At 37.8% G+C, this 18,553-nt stretch overlaps 2 protein-coding genes across 2 annotated transcripts in view; one reads left to right on the top strand and one right to left on the bottom strand.

Moving 5' to 3' along the window:
* Nucleotides 1-1,128: 1,128 nt before the first annotated feature.
* Nucleotides 1,129-12,320, bottom strand: THNSL1 (threonine synthase like 1). Its single transcript, XM_068561509.1, has 2 exons — nt 12,093-12,320; nt 1,129-4,881 (listed from the first exon to the last, which is right to left on the bottom strand). The coding sequence occupies exon 2, from the start codon at nt 4,831-4,833 to the stop codon at nt 2,602-2,604; it is 2,232 nt and encodes a 743-aa protein (XP_068417610.1). The 5' UTR covers nt 4,834-4,881; nt 12,093-12,320; the 3' UTR covers nt 1,129-2,601.
* Nucleotides 12,321-12,550: 230 nt separating this feature from the next.
* Nucleotides 12,551-18,553, top strand: part of ENKUR (enkurin, TRPC channel interacting protein) — a 31,118-nt gene continuing 25,115 nt past the window's right edge. The window contains exon 1 of the mRNA XM_068538735.1: nt 12,551-12,623. The gene's annotated coding sequence lies outside the window, so the exon portion shown is untranslated. The remainder of the gene's footprint in view (nt 12,624-18,553) is intronic.

The raw sequence follows: 18,553 nt of genomic DNA, 5'->3' as shown, positions 1-18,553 counted from the left end.
TGTGAGTGTACTTTACATACTCTGGAGAAAATGGGAGGTAAGAAAGTGGAGACCATATATGCAGACAACTCTTTTTGAAGAGGCTTGGTCTTGAATGGAACATAAAAAAATAAAAGAGTAGATGGGGGGAAATGTGGATGTTTAGTTTTGTTTTGCTCTTATGCTTTATAAGATATGAAAAGAGAGCATCTGAATGGCATAGAAAGCAAGCTTCCATCAGAGGGGAGAGGCTGAAGAAACAGCAGAGGAGAGAACTGATGAGGCAAGTGACGTGAGTGCCCTGACGGGAACAGAAGCCAAGACACACCTGAAGGAATACCACCCAGTTCAACCCAGCGGCAGGCAGGCGAGCAGAGAAAACAGGTACAGCAGATTTAGACATTTGGTGGTGGGAAACCATGTCTTCACTGCTGGCTTGTCCCTCTTGACTGAGGCAAGGTTTTTAGCTGAGAGGGAAGGGCTAGAGTTGGTTTTAAGAAAAAGTGAAGGCATGAAATAAGTTTTGGACAGAGAACAAACCAACCACAGATAAAGGCAGGTGCCCTCTTGAACAACTCACCATACCTATTTCCTTTGTGTGCCTAAAATGTATTTCCCCTTCCTTTTCACCTAGAAAATCTTGCCATCCTTCAGGACTTACCTCTGTTTCTCTGTCCTCTGTGAAGCCTTTTCTGACTGGTCCATGGTAATCCTACAGCTCTTGACTGTATCATTTTTCACTTACTCATGACCTGTCTTGCAATAACTCTTCTGTGTTGTATCAATACATGATTTAATTTTACATGTGGTCTCCTTAACTACAGTTCTTGTGGGCAAAAATCATGTCATTTTTTTTTAAACACTGTCCCTCCCACTTTCAGAAAAATAGTGCATTCTCATACACACAGGATAATTTACATGCATTTTCTAAACATGTCATTTACTGAAACAAATATCCTTAAAAGCAAATGATAAAATAACTAAGACCTATGTGAATAAGTAAACTTTGAATCTTCCATTATTTTCTTGTAATGGCTCTTGGTTTTCAAGTTTTGGTTTTCAAATGTACTTGTTAGAAGCCATAGATCCAAAGTTAACATAATTAGTTTAATTTTAAAATTTTTTAAACAGATTGTTTTTGCTCATTGAACGATTACAATTTTTTCTTGACTACTTGTAATATGTTTCTTTTTTTTTTTTTAAGTTTATTTATTTATTTTTGGCTGTGTTGGGTCTTTGTGGCTGCACGTGGGCTTTCTCTAGTTGTGGTGAGTGGTGGCCCCTCTTAATTGCAGTGCGCAGGCTTCTCATTGCGGTGGCTTCTCTCGTGGAGCACGGGCTCTAGGCACACAGGCTTCAGTAGTTGTGGCACGCAGGCTCAGTAGTTGTGGCACGTGGGCTCTACAGCGCAGGCTCAGTAGTTGTGGCACACGGGCTTAGTTGCTCCGCGGCATGTGGGATCTTCCCGGACCAGGGCTTGAACCCGTGTCCCCTGCCTCGGCAGGCGGATTCTTAACCACTGTGCCATCAGGGAAGCCCCTGTAATATGTTTCTCTATGGAGGTAGTTCTCCCAGAAAATGAAGCAGAATGTTATCAGCAAAGACAAATTATGTTAGGAATGCCATCTTGTGGTTGAGAGTAGTCCATTACACTAACAGGTCCTTTCACTGATAATCTTTAATTCAGAAATAAAACACCCAGGAAATTCACAAATGTAAATCATGTTTATAATGTATTGTTACTACAAAGAAGGAAAAACTAAATATGTGCATCAATTGTATGTGATTTTAGTTACCAAAAAAGACAATGTTCATTGAAAAGAGAGACAATAGACAAATTATATAGGAATGGAGTCCAAATAATACAGGAAAACTGGTAGAACTAGAAACATACTTCCATGAAGACTATTCAAATACCCTGAATTTTGGAAAGCTTTTCTCTTGAAATAGATACATAATTTTATTTCTGTATCCACTACTAAGTAGTTCTGTTGATTATTACATCGTGGATTTAAATCTTGTGTCTTGATTTTCAAACTACATCACCTTAACTATACATATCCAAAGGGGAGTGAAGGCCAGAGCACTTATCTAATCTGGGTAGCATAGAATACACATAATTAATTACAAGTGCGAAATGGAGAGTCAAAAACACTACTAGCCCTTTCTTAATAGATGAGCTTACTACTTCCTCCACAGAAGTTAACCATTCGAGTGGTAAATTATCTTTCTATTCAATAGAGAACTGGTAATGGTTACAGATGTACTATGTAACAACTATGCTTAAATGTTTTAATTGCCAGATTGAATACCAGACATTTTGGTCTGCTTAAAAGTGGGGGTGAGGGAGTAGAAACTGATATATCCCTCATGAGTGCAAAGCACAGCACAAGGGTCTGTGCACTATGCTACCTGTCACTTCCAGATTAAGGATCCAAGGAGCATGTATAGGTATAATGTTCAGATCTAGAGATTAGGCTATTGAAATTCCGAAAGATAACAGATCTACATATAGACATACATATTTACATAAAAAACAAAATGTTATTTGTATTCCAAATCAACTTTTGTGATCTATTATTGCATGCTTATCACCAGAAATTTTTTTTACTCAGGAAACTTCTATATGAAGTGATTTTGTACTAGTTTTTCCACGTGACTCTTCAGGACATTCACATCAGCTGCACAGACCTGGCACTCCATCTTCTCTTGCTGTTTTGTTCTCTCTAATAAAGCCTCATGAGGTGGAGGTAATGCATTGTATGAACTCAGTAAATACACCTGACTTGATGAAGTTTGACTGATTTCTTTGATCTTTAAAGCCTGCATGATAGCAGGTGCAAACTTTGAGTAATGAGCTGTAGATGAGACGATCACTGGGCAGGTTTTATCTTGCATTCTGTCTGCAACTACTTTTGCAACAGCAGTGTGTGGATCCAAAATATACCCAGAAGTATTGTAGGTGGAGTGAATAGCTGCTAGGCACTCTTCCTCAGAGCACCAGTCAGCTACAAAATCCTGCTGAACTTTCTCAACTAGAATCTTTTCTATCTGGAAGTGATGCTGCTCTTCTAATTGATTAAATAATCTTGTCATTAATTGTCCGTCTTTATTAGCCATCAAGTGTAAATGTCGCTCCAGGTTTGAAGATTTGAGAATATCAATTGCTGGTGAAAAGGTTTGTGCTACTTTTCTTTCCCTTAGATCATAATGTCCTGTTTTTATAAAATCAGTCAAAACATGGTTCTGATTAGAAGCACAAATAAATTTTCGAATAGGGATTCCCATGGTTTTGGCATACACTGCTGCTAAAATGTTACCAAAGTTTCCTGTGGGAATGCACACATCGACTGGGCTTCCAAAAGAAATAAATCCTTGGCTAACGAGATCAAGGTATGCAGAAGCATGATAAACTACTTGGGGAAGCAGTCGGCCCCAGTTTATGGAATTAGCTGAACTTAAGACTGTTCCATATTCCACAGTAAGAAAGCCAGTAAAATCAGAATCTTGAAAAATCCTTTTTATAGATGTCTGGCAAAAATCAAAATCTGACTTGACACCTACTGCCCATCCATTTTCGTTCTGACTGCCAATTATTTGAGCTTTTTGAAAATCACTTACTCCATCCTCAGGAAAAAATGTGGCCACAGCTATTCTTTGCTTGTCATTCTTACTAAGACGACTAAAGCCATTTAAGACTGCACTCCCGGTGTCTCCTGAGGTGGCTACAAGTATCATGTAATTACAACTTGGTGGAATACAGTGTGCAAAAAGATGGGGCATGAGCTGTAAAGACAAATCTTTAAATGATCCCGTTGGTCCATGGAACAACTCCAGGATGAACTGGTTGCCTGACAGGTGCCTGACAGGGGCAATTTTTGAGCAGGCAAAGTTTTCCCCATAAGCAGTTTCAATCATTTCTCCCAACCTGGAAGCAGGTATGTCAGCAGGATGTATACATTTTTCCAAGAGTATTTGTGCTCTTTCTATGTACGTTGCTCCTACGAGGCTTTTCCACTCCCCACGGTTTAATTTCGGAAACTCCTTCTCAGGAACAAAAAGTCCACCATCAGGAGCTAACCCCTCAATCACAGCTTCACTAAAGAATTTTGTTGGAACCTTCTGTTCACAGTCTTTAGGCCAAATGTGTCTTGTGGAAATGAATGTTTCCGAGTCCACATCTTGGTATCTTTTAACTGCATTCAGCACTTTGTCAGCCACCTCCTCCGGGGAAGCCCCATCTTCACATAAAACACGAGTATCGTACCACTTCTTATAATACTGTCTTCTAAACTTAAGTAAGTCTTTCATAGATGTTCCAGAATTCTGACCTACAATCCTATCTATTTTCATTAATTTTAGACGACTAACTATATCTATTGGAGGTACATCCAGATAAACAATTATTCCATTTTTCTTCAGATGCCGCATGCTAGCATCATGCATTGGATTGGACCCAGTAAGGGAAATCACACTTCCAGATGCAGAGAAGTTTAACACAGCTTTTCCTTCCTCTTCTAAAAATTGCTCATTACCAACATCCTGCAATTTTTCAGACACACTCATATTCCAGGTTTTTTCAAGGATATCATCATCCACATCTATGACACAACAACCTAGTTTCTGACCTATTATTCTGCCTACTGTTGTTTTCCCAGCACCGGGTGGTCCCATCAGGATAATATTTTTGTCTCCAACAAGAGAGTAGATTGAGTGCCATGACTTCCTTAATTCTGCAAGTGCAAAGGTTCTTGAAAGAAATAGCTGTGCATGTTTATCCATTTTCACATGTGTACTAGAAAAGCATTTCTGAGTTATTTGTTTCAGATGCTGACATCGGTTAAAGTGGAGCATTCTCTTTTCACTTTTCTGCGCAATCCAACCTAAAAACTGGCTTTGGCCCTTTCAAACATAAAAACAAACAAAAAAGACATTTGGTTACTAATTTCAAAAGACTATCCCAATAGGATTAAGTATAACCATGCCCACAGTACATAAACTGTTTAAAATTCTTCCAAATTTATGGGATATTTAAAAAAGTATTCGAACCCAAATTCTCATTTATTTCATATTATCCTTTTAACAATCTTTTCAAGTCTCAAGACATTGAGTAATCAAAACTTTAACAACTTGTAACTATGAGCAACACTTTATTCATAGATGCTTTTTCAAAAAGATACTAAATCAAATTAGCATTTATTTTCCTATAATGAAAATTGTCTCATGGTTTATAACCCATGTAAATAAGGATTATTTGGAATTGGAATGCTATTTACTTGCAATTCAAAAAGCTGAACAATACTCTTTATATTTAATTTCTCTTTAGTTATATGAAAATGCTGATAGATTATCATGTTACTCATAAATTTCTTAGTCAAAGAATTCACAAGAAACCAGAATAAAACATTTGCTTATAAAAATAAGTAAATAAGATGCTTAAATAATTTTCCAAACTATAGGGCAAAGGTATGACATTTTCTTTCTTACATGCCTCTTACATGCATACTGTTAAGAATCATTCTTACATATTTTTCATGTTGAAGGCCTTAAAAAAAGCTAGTGAAAGATATAACATTATGCAAATACTTAAGAAAAATTGATAATCAGCAGCAAAGTCAAAGGCTACATATCTATAACCTTCTCTGCATGGGACCATCACTTTAATTTCTGTCCTATAAACATCATCAGTGAAGAGACTTAACTCAAATTCCAGACTCCAGAGTGATAGCAAAAAAACTCAGGAATGTTTCCAATGATAAGAGGACAAACTTATTCTGGCATCCAGAGAAGCTCTGTAATTCCCCATACTGGTCAAATCCCTGTCTTTGGAAATATACTCACCTTTAAAACACAAATGTATGCAAGACAAGTCAAGTTTTTAGTCATATGTAAAGTACCATTTAATAACTGCTGCAATGTTTATTTAAATTGACTAAAGTAACTTTACAGACATGTAGTGGGGCTTTTCACGTGTTCTGTGGTAGAACCAATATGCAACTAAGCCACATTAAATGTCAGATCGTATGTTTAGACATGTTCTGAAAACTTTCAGTCATTTGCCACTCTGATCATCTATGCTACTCAAACTGTTCTCTAATAAAACATTTAAACTATTTTAAGCTAACACTGAATTTAACTTAAATTAGAACTTTTAAGAGAAGGAATACATTTCCTTATTTGGCTTTTCAGCTTGTATGTGCTTAACTCCCACTGACTTGTAAACATATGACACACAGGAACCAATCTTAGGTGAAGAGTTTGTGGATGCTGAGGCAAAGCCACCTTTGCAAAAAGTGGAGTCTATAAGGGAAAAAATTTCAAGTTAATCATAAAAGTATCATAAAATTCCACACAGTCTATTGTTAAAATGTCCATCTGCAATTTTTTAAGTACAGAAAAATAATAAACTGACCCTTTTCATGGTTCCCTAAAACTATTATTAAAAGATTAAAATACTGTCTTTTATTCCAATGTGTGCATCTTATGATAAAAAAGAATTTTACTGAAAAAAAAAAAAAGTTTTACTAGACAGTACCGAATTTCTGCCACAAAGCAATATACAAGACAACATAACCAAATGATAAATATAAATCTTTCACACGACACCTAAAACTTTCAATGATTTAACTGTATGTTTAGTGATCAGTGGACTGAAGCTATGAAATGAGTATCTGAATTACTCTTTTAGGTTGTTTTATCCATCTGAATCACTACATGATTTAGATGCAATAATATCTCCTGTAAAAAGCGCAAACAAAGTGTCTGCCACACATGGGTACCTCTTGGCTATTTAAATGATTTTATAATAAATTCAAAGCACATAGCATGGTGGCTGGCGCATAAGACCATTTATACAGTAATATTAACCACTGTCACTCAATGACAATAGACTAAAAACATATAAATTGAATCAGAATATCTAGGCACAAAGCTAGGCATATTTTTTTATGGTTTGGTTTGTTTATAAACCTTCAGAGAAAACAGGGGTACTCGTCCATGAATCAAGAACTGTTTTGTCAAGCACAGTCTAATCCTTTCCCTGAAACAAACCAAGGATCAGAGAACTGTACACTTGAACCCTATCAGCAATTTCTTTTATTAAACTACTTTTATTCTGGAACTCTTCTTTAACGCATTATTTTGAGGACACTGTATAAAACAGCCTGATTAACCTCCTATTCAGGTGGCTTTTGCTTAGAACATCACAGAGTGTCTTCTTTTTTAGTTCCCAATGCATAACTTCCTGAGGTCTATATTGGTAATAATTGTGTATTACCTGAGTACCTGGTTTGTTTTTATGGGCATTAAATCTTTTATCTGATCTTTTCCACTTTATGTTGGTTGCTACAATGCTTAACATCAACTCCATTAAAAGCAGAAGACTGTAACACAAACATTATACATGTTATCTTCACCTTATCTTTCGTAACCTTATTCTTCCTTTGTTTTATATGAATTCAAAGTAGAAAATTATGACAGTTCAACATATTCTGTATCAATATTACTTCACCATAAAAATCTTCCTGAAACTAGCAGAAGGCAGGTATTAAGTGCTCTAACATTATCGTTTTTAAAGAAAATTAAAGAAGCTACATACTAAATTTTGTAACATTTAGCCACAAACTCATTTTAGGGTTTCAACATCCACTGTAAGCAAACCAAAAGACAAGAGAAGATGGAATAATGCCCACAGCATGTAACTTTTATCTGGAAACTGCATTTTTACTTAAGAGGTAATGTAGTCAATTTTCATTATTCATGGTAGTTATGTTCTATCACGTCACCATGAATATGAATTAGTGCATATTGAACCATTGCTCCTAGGGGAAATACAGGGTTAGGTTCCTGTGAGCCTCTGGTCACAACATTTTTGCCAACCGATCAATATGTAATGTTTTATGTGTGTTTCTGCTTAAAGACATCTTATTTAATATATATACATAGTGATTCATTACCATTGAACTCAGCCTTTAACACACACCTGAAGGAAACTTATCTAACACACACATTTTCTCTGTAAGGGACATCGTGGCCTTAGTGCCTTAGGAACACGAGCAGCACTTCGGCGCTCTGCTTGGGGGCCATTTTAACCAGCAAAATCACCAGCTAGAAGCACAAAATGCAAAAAATGTGGCACTTAAATAGAATTCAAAAAAGACACTTGTTTATAGTAGGAGCTGAAACAAGAAGGCAGAGCATCACCTTGTTTAACTCCAGCTTGGAATGCATATCTCGTGACTCAAATTTTTCACCACTGTGCATGTGGCCATGAATGATTGCAAAAGTGCTACAAGTATTAATTTTGGGTTATAAATAAATTTTAGCGAGTAGACTTCACAAATATAGAACTTGTGAAAAGTGAGGACCAACTGCGTATCATTTTCCTTTATGATTCAAAGCCATGCTATTAGACTTTTTCATTTACTTATATTTTAATACGTTTTTCAGTACAGGGGTTATGAATAAGCAATTTTTCTTCAGCCAAAGAACAAAACTATTTCAAATTAAATGCAAGTCAATCACATAAGAGTCAAGAAACAAAAACAGTACTTAAAGGCTAAATCTCTTGATAATTAAGTACTCAGGTTTTACTGAATCACTGATGTTCTCAAATATTTTTTGTAGAGTCAAGTTCTACACAAAAAATATTTTAGTAAACTGTCTAATTTCTCAGGGGATAGAAGATATATACCACTCCATTATACATTAATAATTTTTAAATAGGTTTTCTTATCACTTACAGTGGAGTTTTTTGATCCACTAGTTCCAATGGACACATTTTTGACATGAAAGACACTTGCCATTCAAAAAGATAAATGGAAAGGCAGTGATGTGTCAGTATCACAGCAAGAACTTTAAAAAACAAAAACAGAATGTCCACATGTACATATTAATTTAAGTACTGTGTGACCTCCAAGTATGAAATTTAACAATTTTACTGTGGCAAGCTGATCAAAACTGAAGAATTCAAGGGAAAAAAAGTACAGAAACCACTTTTTTAAAGGTTTTTAAATTATTTCCTAAGAATGAATAACAAAGTTATATACTTTTAAAACAGAAATACATATTAATTTTCAGGAAACTATTTACAGTGATATTTTCCTACATTTACCACTAGATGATTGATAATCAGCCAAAATCATATTAAACCCATTATCAATTTTTACTTCCAAAATAGTCCAGAAATTTTCAATTCCATTATAAAATTACCTAGAATACTTCTGGGAAATTGTCAAAATCTATTTAGTGAAAATGATTTAGCATTTGTCACCCATTTAAAATATTTATTACTCTCCCAAAATAAAACATAAGACATAGCACTTCAAAAATTATTTCATGATGAGAACTGGCTACAGTTCAATGAACTTTTAAAAATATTTATGCCATGATTATACTTGTCATCCTGTTTTAATACAATCTCTATTTAAATTTCTAAGAATGACTAAGTCTAGTCCACTATTTTATGAAGAAAGACATTCTAAGGTTTTTAAAAAATTCTTTAAAAATTACTGCATTTTTACAATAAATTGTTTTCCCATAAGTAATACGAAAAAAATGCAAATATATTAGGATATAAACTAACCAGCAGAAGGTTAGAAGCTTTGCTGCTTCTGACTACTAAGTAAAAATCCTCTTAACAAGCCTTCAGTCAGTCAGCTGACTGAAACAGCGAGGAGGAAGGACCACACTTCAGTGCCATGTGGTAATCACAGGGGTCTTACAATCAAAGCATTTTCCAACTTCACCACTCATCTTTGCCTTTATCTTAGAATCAAGCTGACTAAGCCTTTCCTGTTGGTAGTCTTACGCTGTTAGATATTCTCTTTAAGGTCTTGCGTATCTAATTCAAAAGCCTCTTTAACTACCCTTTGCAATTCTATAACTTAGAAAAATATTGTAAAGAATATGTCTTTAGAAAGGGCTTGTTTTCCTCCCAATTGTCCTATTTATATTCCCACCTCTGCCCATTTTATTCATTTAAGTAGATTAAAATAATACTTAGCGAAAAAACCTAATTTGTATGTACAACCATTCATATAAGGGGTCTGTGCAAACTACAACCACAGGCCAAATCTGGCCCACCCCTATTTTTGTAAATTAAGTTTCATGGGAACAAAACTTTGCTCATTCATTTTTTTCATTTGTTAAGTATTGTCTTTGGCTGCTTTTGAGCTATAATGGTAGAGCTGAGTAGTTTCGAAAGGATCCATCTGGCCTGCAAAGGCCTAAAATATTTATTATCTAGCCCTTTACAGAAAAAGTTCACGACCTCTGATGGTACACCAATACTAATTCTCTGTGGACATACTGAACATAGGCATTTCCTTGAACAGGACTGCCATTTTGAGGGAATTATAAAAATTAGAAATGTATTCTTTGTAAACATACTTTCAAAAGGCAAGAAGAATTACAGACAAAGTATCTAAAGGAAAAAAAGTTCCTTTCCAAATGATTTAACAACTTCATTAAGATGGTGCACTGAGGGCTTCCCTGGTGGCGCAGTGGTTGAGAATCTGTTTGCTAATGCAAGGGACACGGGTTAGAGCCCTGGTCTGGGAAGATCCCACATGACGCGGAGCAACTAGGCCCGTGAGCCACAACTACTGAGCCTGCGCGTCTGGAGCCTGTGCTCCGCAACAAGAGAGGCCGCGATAGTGAGAGGCCCGCGCACCGCGATGAAGAGTGGCCCCCGCTTGCCGCAACTAGAGAAAGCCCTCGCACAGAAACGAAGACCCAACACAGCCAAAAATAAATAAATAAATTAATTAATTAAAAAAAAAGAAAAACTCATAGCTAACATCTTAAAAAAAAAAAAAAAGATGGTGCACTGAATACACTACATTGAGACCTTAAATTCTGTTTAGTATTTTTAAAACCATAATAAATATACTGACATCAGTGAAATTACTGTATTCAGTAACAGCAGAAAGTCAAGACTAGCTAAAGCCAGTGGGTGCTTACTAACTGGAGAAATCATGCTTTGCCTTTATTGGCTCTTTTAGGAACTGATTCACATAAACAGTCCTAAAGCGTTCCTTCTAATTAGAAAGTTTATAAACTTTGGCCAATGACTGTCCACTTGGCTTAACGGTATTATCATTCTGAGTCCTTAGTTCAAATCTTAGCATATATAGAGAACATTATTCTTCTCTATACATGCTAAGCAAAAAACCCCAAAACGTAAAATACTCAAAGTGGAAAGGAAAAGGGCAAAGTGGCATATACATATAAACTGTTTTGTTTCAAAACAGAAAATCCGATGTGAAGAACAGGAGCATTACCCCCAAGGTGCCAATCATCTGAAATAAAATGTTTGTTAAACGCCTGGGATAAAAAATAAAAACCTGACCAACTGGATAAGAAAAAACTAAATTTATTCTTGTCTAATGAAATTCACTAAGAGCCCAAGATGATAAGGACCCACACATTCAGCAAACCCTTTTAAGTTAACCAAGCCACCAGGCTGTTTTAATCGCTCCACCGAGCACCCTGGCAGTGAGATGACCAAAACTGGCCTTCTCTTATCTTAGAGCATCCTTAGTCCCTTCGGGCAGAGTGGCCTCTATAAGGTTAGTTCAGAACCATATTGCCAAAATGTCTTTCAAAGCCTCGGGATGGTGAGCTTCCTTCAGCAGTCATATGCGAATAAGTAGGTTCACGGAAGACCAAATGGTTCAAACGGAATAAAACCTAAGATCGTTTTCAAAAAGGGACACCAAAAAAAAAAAAAAAAAAGGGCAACAACTCAAGGGCCCGTTTAAAAGGCTTCTCCTTCAGGCTTAGGCTTCTCGTTTAAAAAACAAAGACCTAAGAGGAGGGGCCCGATCAAGAGGTAAACTGGCGGAGAAGGGGCGAGGTGCGGGAGAAAGGGAGGCAGGTGGCCCAGGGGAGGACGGGCCGCGACAGGTGAACCGGGAGGACGGCGGGGCGCGGGCGCGCCCGCACAGGTGGCGGCAGGGCTGAGCCCGGGACGTAAGCAGCCGGGAAGGCGGGCGCGGACAGAGCGCTGGGATCACCGCCGAGCAGCGCAAAGGGGAAGGTGCGGAGCGGGAAAGGCATGCGATGGGAACGGACTGGTTTCTACAGTTTCCCTTTCTCCTCAAATAACTCACCAAGAAAATCACACTGAGAAGACGGGGGAAAGGAAAGGAAATGGGAAGGAGCGTCCGGGAGCCGCCAGTGCCGCCTCGGGCCGCAATCCCACACCTCGGGCGCCCGCCCAGGACGGCCTACACCCTCGGTCCCAGGCCTCGCTAGGCCCACCCAGCTGCCGCACAGCGGCCTTTGCGCCTGCGCCGAGGTCGGCCTCCGCGTCCTCGTGCGACGCCCACGGCCGGAGCAGCCCAGCACCGGGTACGTGACTCGTCCCGCGCTCCACCCACCCGAGCCGGCTCCGCTCCTCGGGCTCCTCCCACCCTCGTCCCACTCCCGACGTCGGACGTGCGTCAGCGTGGCCTCAGCCGCTCGCCCCGCCCCCACTGGGTTGGCACCTGCGCACAAGAATGTTATTGTGCGACGCCTGCACGCCAGCTTCGCTGCTGCACGTGTCTCTGGTAGAGTTTATCTTGTTTTCCAAATATACAGAAACAGGAAAGAGCAACATTTTTAAGGGGACGCCACTCTTCACCCCTTTACTACCAAAGGTACATATAAACAGTGGTTTTCGGGTTGAACTTCTCTGAGAGAAAAGGAGCTGCAGAGAGAGGGAAGAGAGGAAAGGTAGTTTGCAGGGCCACCTTCCACTTCCCCGTTGCCTAGTAACTGTTTCCAGGGCAGTCGCGCCGTCAACAACGCTAAGTGATCCCAAGAGTAATAGAAGAGATATTTTATTTTCTTCCCAAGAGAGGACAGCTAAGAAGAGGTCAAAGGGGAATTGTGTGAAGGAGAGAAGGTTTAGTTCCTTGAGAAGGCAAGAGAGTAGGAGAGGAAAGGGGAAGCGATGAAGAAAGGGATGGAGATATTGGTATATTGAGAAAAAAGCTGAGTAGTTTTAAGGACTCATTTGGTGGCCATGGATCCAACGTGCTCTTCTGAGAGCATTTATAACCTCATACCCAGTGACTGGAAGGAACCTCCCCCGCCTCCTAGGTATGTGGGTAAGCGAAGATTACCACTTGAAACAAGAATGGGGAATTATTGTTCCATTTCAGGATTAAATAAGCGTCATATCACTTTCAAAACGAGATAACATGTATTTTTGTCTCAGTGAAGTAGGCTTGGATGACAACTTCTTAAAGAAGAGTTTGCAAAATATAAGTATTTAGCTAATCTCACAATTCACAGAGAGGGCGGCCTGGTGCTGTGAGAGGGCCGTTTTCTTATGTTAGCCTCCTTTTAATACGTCTGTGAGTGTTTGTAATTTAATTGTTCGTGTATGATGTGGCATACACCATAGCCTGAAATTTCTTATTGTTGAAAAGAGAAAATCACAATTTTATTATCCTGTGTTAGGATGCTTGAAACTTGGTTTCAGGAGTTCATTGTTTTGTTTCTGACTACACTGCTGCTCCCTCTATAAAGGGATAATACTTGCTTTTTTTCCCCAAGAGTATTGTCAAATATAAATTCCTGTTTGTTTCTGAGCCTCAGTTTTTCGATTGGTGAAACTAAATAAATGGATGAGATCGTTTCTAAGGTCTTTTTTTTGTTGTTAACTAAGTTGTCATTTTCTTTCTTTTTTTAAAAGTAAATTTATTTATTATTTTTGGCTGCATTGGGTCTTCATTACTGCATGCGGGGTTTCTCTAGTTGCGGCGAGCGGGGGCTACTCTTTGTTGCCGTGTGCGGGCTTCTCACTGCGGTGGCTTCTCCTGTTGAGGAGCACAGGCTCTAGGCGCGTGGGCTTCAATAGTTGTAGCACACGGGCTTCAGTAGTTGTGGCTCATGGGCTCTAGAGCGCAGACTCAGTAGTGGTGGCGCACGGGCTTAGTTGCTCCACGGTATGTGGAATCTTCCTGGACCAGGGCTCGAACCCGTGTCCCCTGCATTGGCAGGTGGATTCTTAACCACTGTGCCACCAGGGAAGTCCCTCTAAGGTCTTTTCTTGATCTGATAGTTGATGGAAGGAAGAGTGGATTGATAGAGACCCAAAAATATGTAACTGAGTTAAGATTTTCATGTAGGTGTTAGGACCCCCTTTAATTCTCCAAATTTCGAAAAGGTAACCACACAGTAAACATCCCAGTTAGTCTCCTGGGACTTAGCGCTTACTTAAATCTATGGGGAGAAAAGAAGGTAACTGATAGAGAAAATCGCATTCCTCCTAGGATTTTTGCAGCTTTTACCTTTCTCTTTTTCCTGATCCAAATCAAAACCGCATTGCAAGAGCACTGGGCTAACAACAAAAAAAAACAGAAAAAAACAGGCTCTGCAGCTAATTGGTTTTGTGATCATGAATACATTTTCATTTGTTTTCTGATCTGTAAAACAAACTAAATGAACTAGATAATCTTTAAGGTCTTTCACATCTAATTATCAATTATCTTTACTAGTAATTACTTGGGGTGCATAACATCTTCAACAAGAGGGCAGATCCTTCCGTTTTTAAGCCTGAGTATCTGTTTTTAACCAAACCAGTACCTATTTTGTTTTTCATTAGCGTCTCAAAATCTGGTAGAAATTAGAAATAGGAATTCAAAGTACGATATGGTACAGTTGCAGAGTTTATGAGAAGTGTTCAAATTAACTATTGCTGAATGGACTTTTGGTCAAAAATTCCTGTATATTGTATAAGATAAAGCTTCTTTGTATAACTCACTGGCAGATTATATTTTCCATAGAATACTGTATATTGTACAAGATAAAGCTTCTTTGTGTAACTCACTGGCAGATTATATTTTCCGTAGAATACTGTATTTGAATGTTAAGATAGTTTATTAAATAGGTGTTTTGTTTTTTGGTAAATTTAAAAGCTTTACTGCATCTAGGTGACTTTTTCAAGAAATTTTATAGGAAAAATCTTTATTCATTTGGCAAGCACTTACTGAACCCCTATTAGTGTATAACATTGCCCTTGGGCAATGTTGGAGTGACAGCACAAACTCCTTGGTTTACTCTGAAGGAGTAAGGAGAAAAAACTAACCTACCATGAAAGGAGTAAAAGGCATCCAAATGTGATGGCAAAGAACTCATTGCATTAGGGTGAAGTTAGCCTACACTGTCAGCACAACCATGAGTTTTTAATTTGACAAGATGTCATGCATGCAAAACACTAATTTATAAAAAACAGAGCATAATAAAACATTTAACCAATTCTTTCTCACCACAATAACACAAACTTGCCCTTACCCAATCCCCTTACTGCAGTACAAATTCATGCTAAGAAAGAAATATATTAAGCTGCGAGCCTTGTTTGCATCACTGAGTTATAAACCCAGCTTCAATAAAGCTCACTGCAGCTCTTTGCAAGACTGGCAAGATGATCGTCCAGCTTTCACAAAGAGGTGGATTCCTTGGGGAAACCAACAGTTGACAGCACTGTGATCTCCCTTACCTCAGATGTTACAGGCTCCTTGGGGAACTGAAAGATAAACATTAAAATGTTGGTTAACAATAAAACCATATATTATTGAAAACCCTAATGAGAGATGCAGATGCTAAATGAGAATTTAGAAAATGGATATATGTAATCAAAGTGGGATGAAGGGCACCCTCTTCCAGTTGAACAATGAGCTATGAGCAGTCTAGGTCCCAAAATTCTACACAATTGACTAGTGCTGCAATAATATTGGCCTGACATTTAAAACAAAACAAACAAAAAACAGTAGTTAACCAGATGTTCATCTAACCCATTAGGATAAAAAAAATCTCAAACTGTACCAACTCTTTTTTTTTTTTTTTTCACACACACACACTGTATTTTATTTTTACAAGAGATAAATAGACTGACACCAAGCATTGTACATGGATGACCACAACAAAAGCAACGATGATTGCAATTACCAAACATGAAACACACTCATACTATGTCATAATATTGACATTCAGTCCAGTAATCCTCCACTGTAACAGCTCCTTTACTTTGCAGTGAAAATTGATTTGTATATTCTTTGCCTCTGAGTCCTTGTGGGATTTTTTTTTTTTTAATTCAGACAGAAAGTCACAAAAATTATACTCATCCTCATCAGTTCACTCAGTCCCATGTAATTAATTTTTTTTTTTTCATCTTGATCTTTTGTTAGCACTTTTATGAGTTCATCAGTTTTTCATTAGAGTTCTGAAAATGCTTATTCATTCAGTTCAGCAGTTCAAACTGTACCAACTCTTGGTCTGTATTTCTCTGTGTGCTTTTTAAGATAAACGCTCTAGAACTGTGTATCTACAGATTTAATATGACTATGTGGTGACTATTGGCAAGAAAATATGTGCAAGTATGATACATCTATTATATAGATGTACTATATATTATAGTTATACATCTATAACTTTAGTTTTAGAATAATTAATCTATAGCCCACATCTAATAAAAAGTAGAAAGTAAGGCCAGTTGTCTAATAAAGTCACCCTCTGGATCTTTATAATAAAACCACACTATCCAGAAAATGGAATAAAATGCAACTATTGAAAAGAAAGTATAATGGAAGCAAGCTAAGTGTCCATCAATAAATGGATGGATAAAGAAGATGTGGTATATATATACAATGGAATACTACTCCGCCATAAATAGAAGAATGAAATTTTGCCATTTGCAGCAACATGCATGGACTTGGAGGGCATTATACTAAGTGTAATAAGTCTGACAGAGAAGGACAAATACTGTATGATATCACTTATATGTGGAGTCTAAAAAATATAACAAATTAGTGGATAAAACAAAAAAGAAGCAGACTCACAGAAATAGAGAACAAACTAGTGGTTACCAGTGGGGAGAGGGAAGGGGGGAAGGGTAATATAGGGGGTGGGGGAAAAAAGGATTATTATGGGATTATATGAAATGATGTGGGTGAAACTTTTGAAAATTGTAAAGTGCTATAGAATTTAAAGACTTTCATGCAATAAAAAAAGAAAAGAAAGTAAGCTTTATGTGTACTAATATGGAAAGGTATCACATTATATTAAGTTTTTTTAAAAATAAATTTATTTTATTTATTTATTTTTGGCTGTGTTGGGTCTTCGTTGCTGTGCACGGGCTTTCTCTAGTTGTAGTGGGCAGGGAGTACTCTTCGTTGTGGTGCGCGGGCTTCTCATTGCGGTGGCTTCTCTTGTTGCTGAGCACAGGCTCTAGGCACGCGGGCTTCAGTAGTTGTGGCACGTGGGCTCAGTAGTTGTGGCTCGCAGGCTCTAGAGCACAGGCTCAGTAGTTGTGGCACACGGGCTTAGTTGCTCCGTGGCATGTGGGATCTTCCCGGACCAGGGCTTGAATGCGTGTCCCCTGCATTGGCAGGTGGATTTTTAACCACTGTGCCACCAGGGAAGCCCCTATATTAAGTTTTAAAAATCAAGTTACAATTCATACATAAATAGAGATATAGAAAACATAATTTTTTCTGGAAAATTAAGGAGATGGAGGGAACCTAGATATTTATTCCTTCTTGTTGTTGTTGAGATATAATTGACATATACCATTACATTAGTTTCATCATTTAAAAAAATTTTTGTAATTTGGAAAAATTACAAAATTATTATTCATATAGAATAGAATATCTTGTTTTCTATAACGGATGGTGAGCTTTCAACTCACACAAAATAGTGTAATGAATCACAAGATTGCAAATTTTAAAAAGGTGAGAGTATATGCACTCCTTTTTACTCCAGAGGAAGTTATTTTATTAAGGGATCATATCTGCCAATTCCAACTTCCATGGGAATTTCAAGGCACAGATTTGGATTGAACATTATTTCCTGATGGTATCTAGTGAGCTCATTCAATTTGGACCATAATTAATTCCCAGCCATTTAGTTCATGATTGTGGAAAGGCTTCTAAAAGCAAGAAACAATTTAATGTTTCTCCACACAAACTTACCTATATAGTAAGATGAGAATACAAATTATTAAAAGTGGTATAGCTGAACTTCTGCTTCCAATCAAGAGTGGAATTTACCCTCTCACCTTAAACAACTAAAACACCAGAAAAATATATGTAAAACAATGGTTTTTCAGGCACTGGACAATAGGCAACACTGAGCCATCACCCCTAAGAGAAGGGAAACAAGCCCTACAATTGTCCCAACATACTCTCTGGAGAGAATCTCCAGACAAAAGTCCAGGAAAGAGAAATTAAAACAAAATCCAGCAGTTTCCCTGAGTTAAAGAAACAGAGTTCAGAGTTTGAGGTGGTCAAGGCATGTAGAATTCACAGCACAAGAGTACCAGAGAGGAAAGAACTACATATATAGAGAACTATAGAAGTATGCAGGAGAATTTCCCTGAAGTCTTTGGTTGACAGTACTTTTGTATGTTGAAACTACCAAGGCCAGGGAAATAACCAACAGAAGGCAGCAGAGCCAGATAAAGTTTATATTCCCACCAACCAGAGTGGAAACTCCTCCTAAGATGCAAGGGGTTGAGTAGTGCCCTCAGAAATATATTGCCTCAGTAGTAGGGCCAAATCAGAAATAGACTAAAAGCTCCTGG

Source organism: Eschrichtius robustus, chromosome 1, assembly GCF_028021215.1.
Source record: "Eschrichtius robustus isolate mEscRob2 chromosome 1, mEscRob2.pri, whole genome shotgun sequence".
NCBI lineage: Eukaryota > Metazoa > Chordata > Mammalia > Artiodactyla > Eschrichtiidae > Eschrichtius > Eschrichtius robustus.
The sequence above is the reverse complement of the archived record's forward strand: the minus strand, read 5'-3'. Positions and strand labels throughout refer to the sequence as shown.

Excerpts from the sequence above, each read along its gene's own strand:
- THNSL1 (XM_068561509.1), bottom strand. The coding sequence starts at position 4,833 with ATGCTCCACTTTAACCGATGTCAGCATCTGAAACAAATAACTCAGAAA.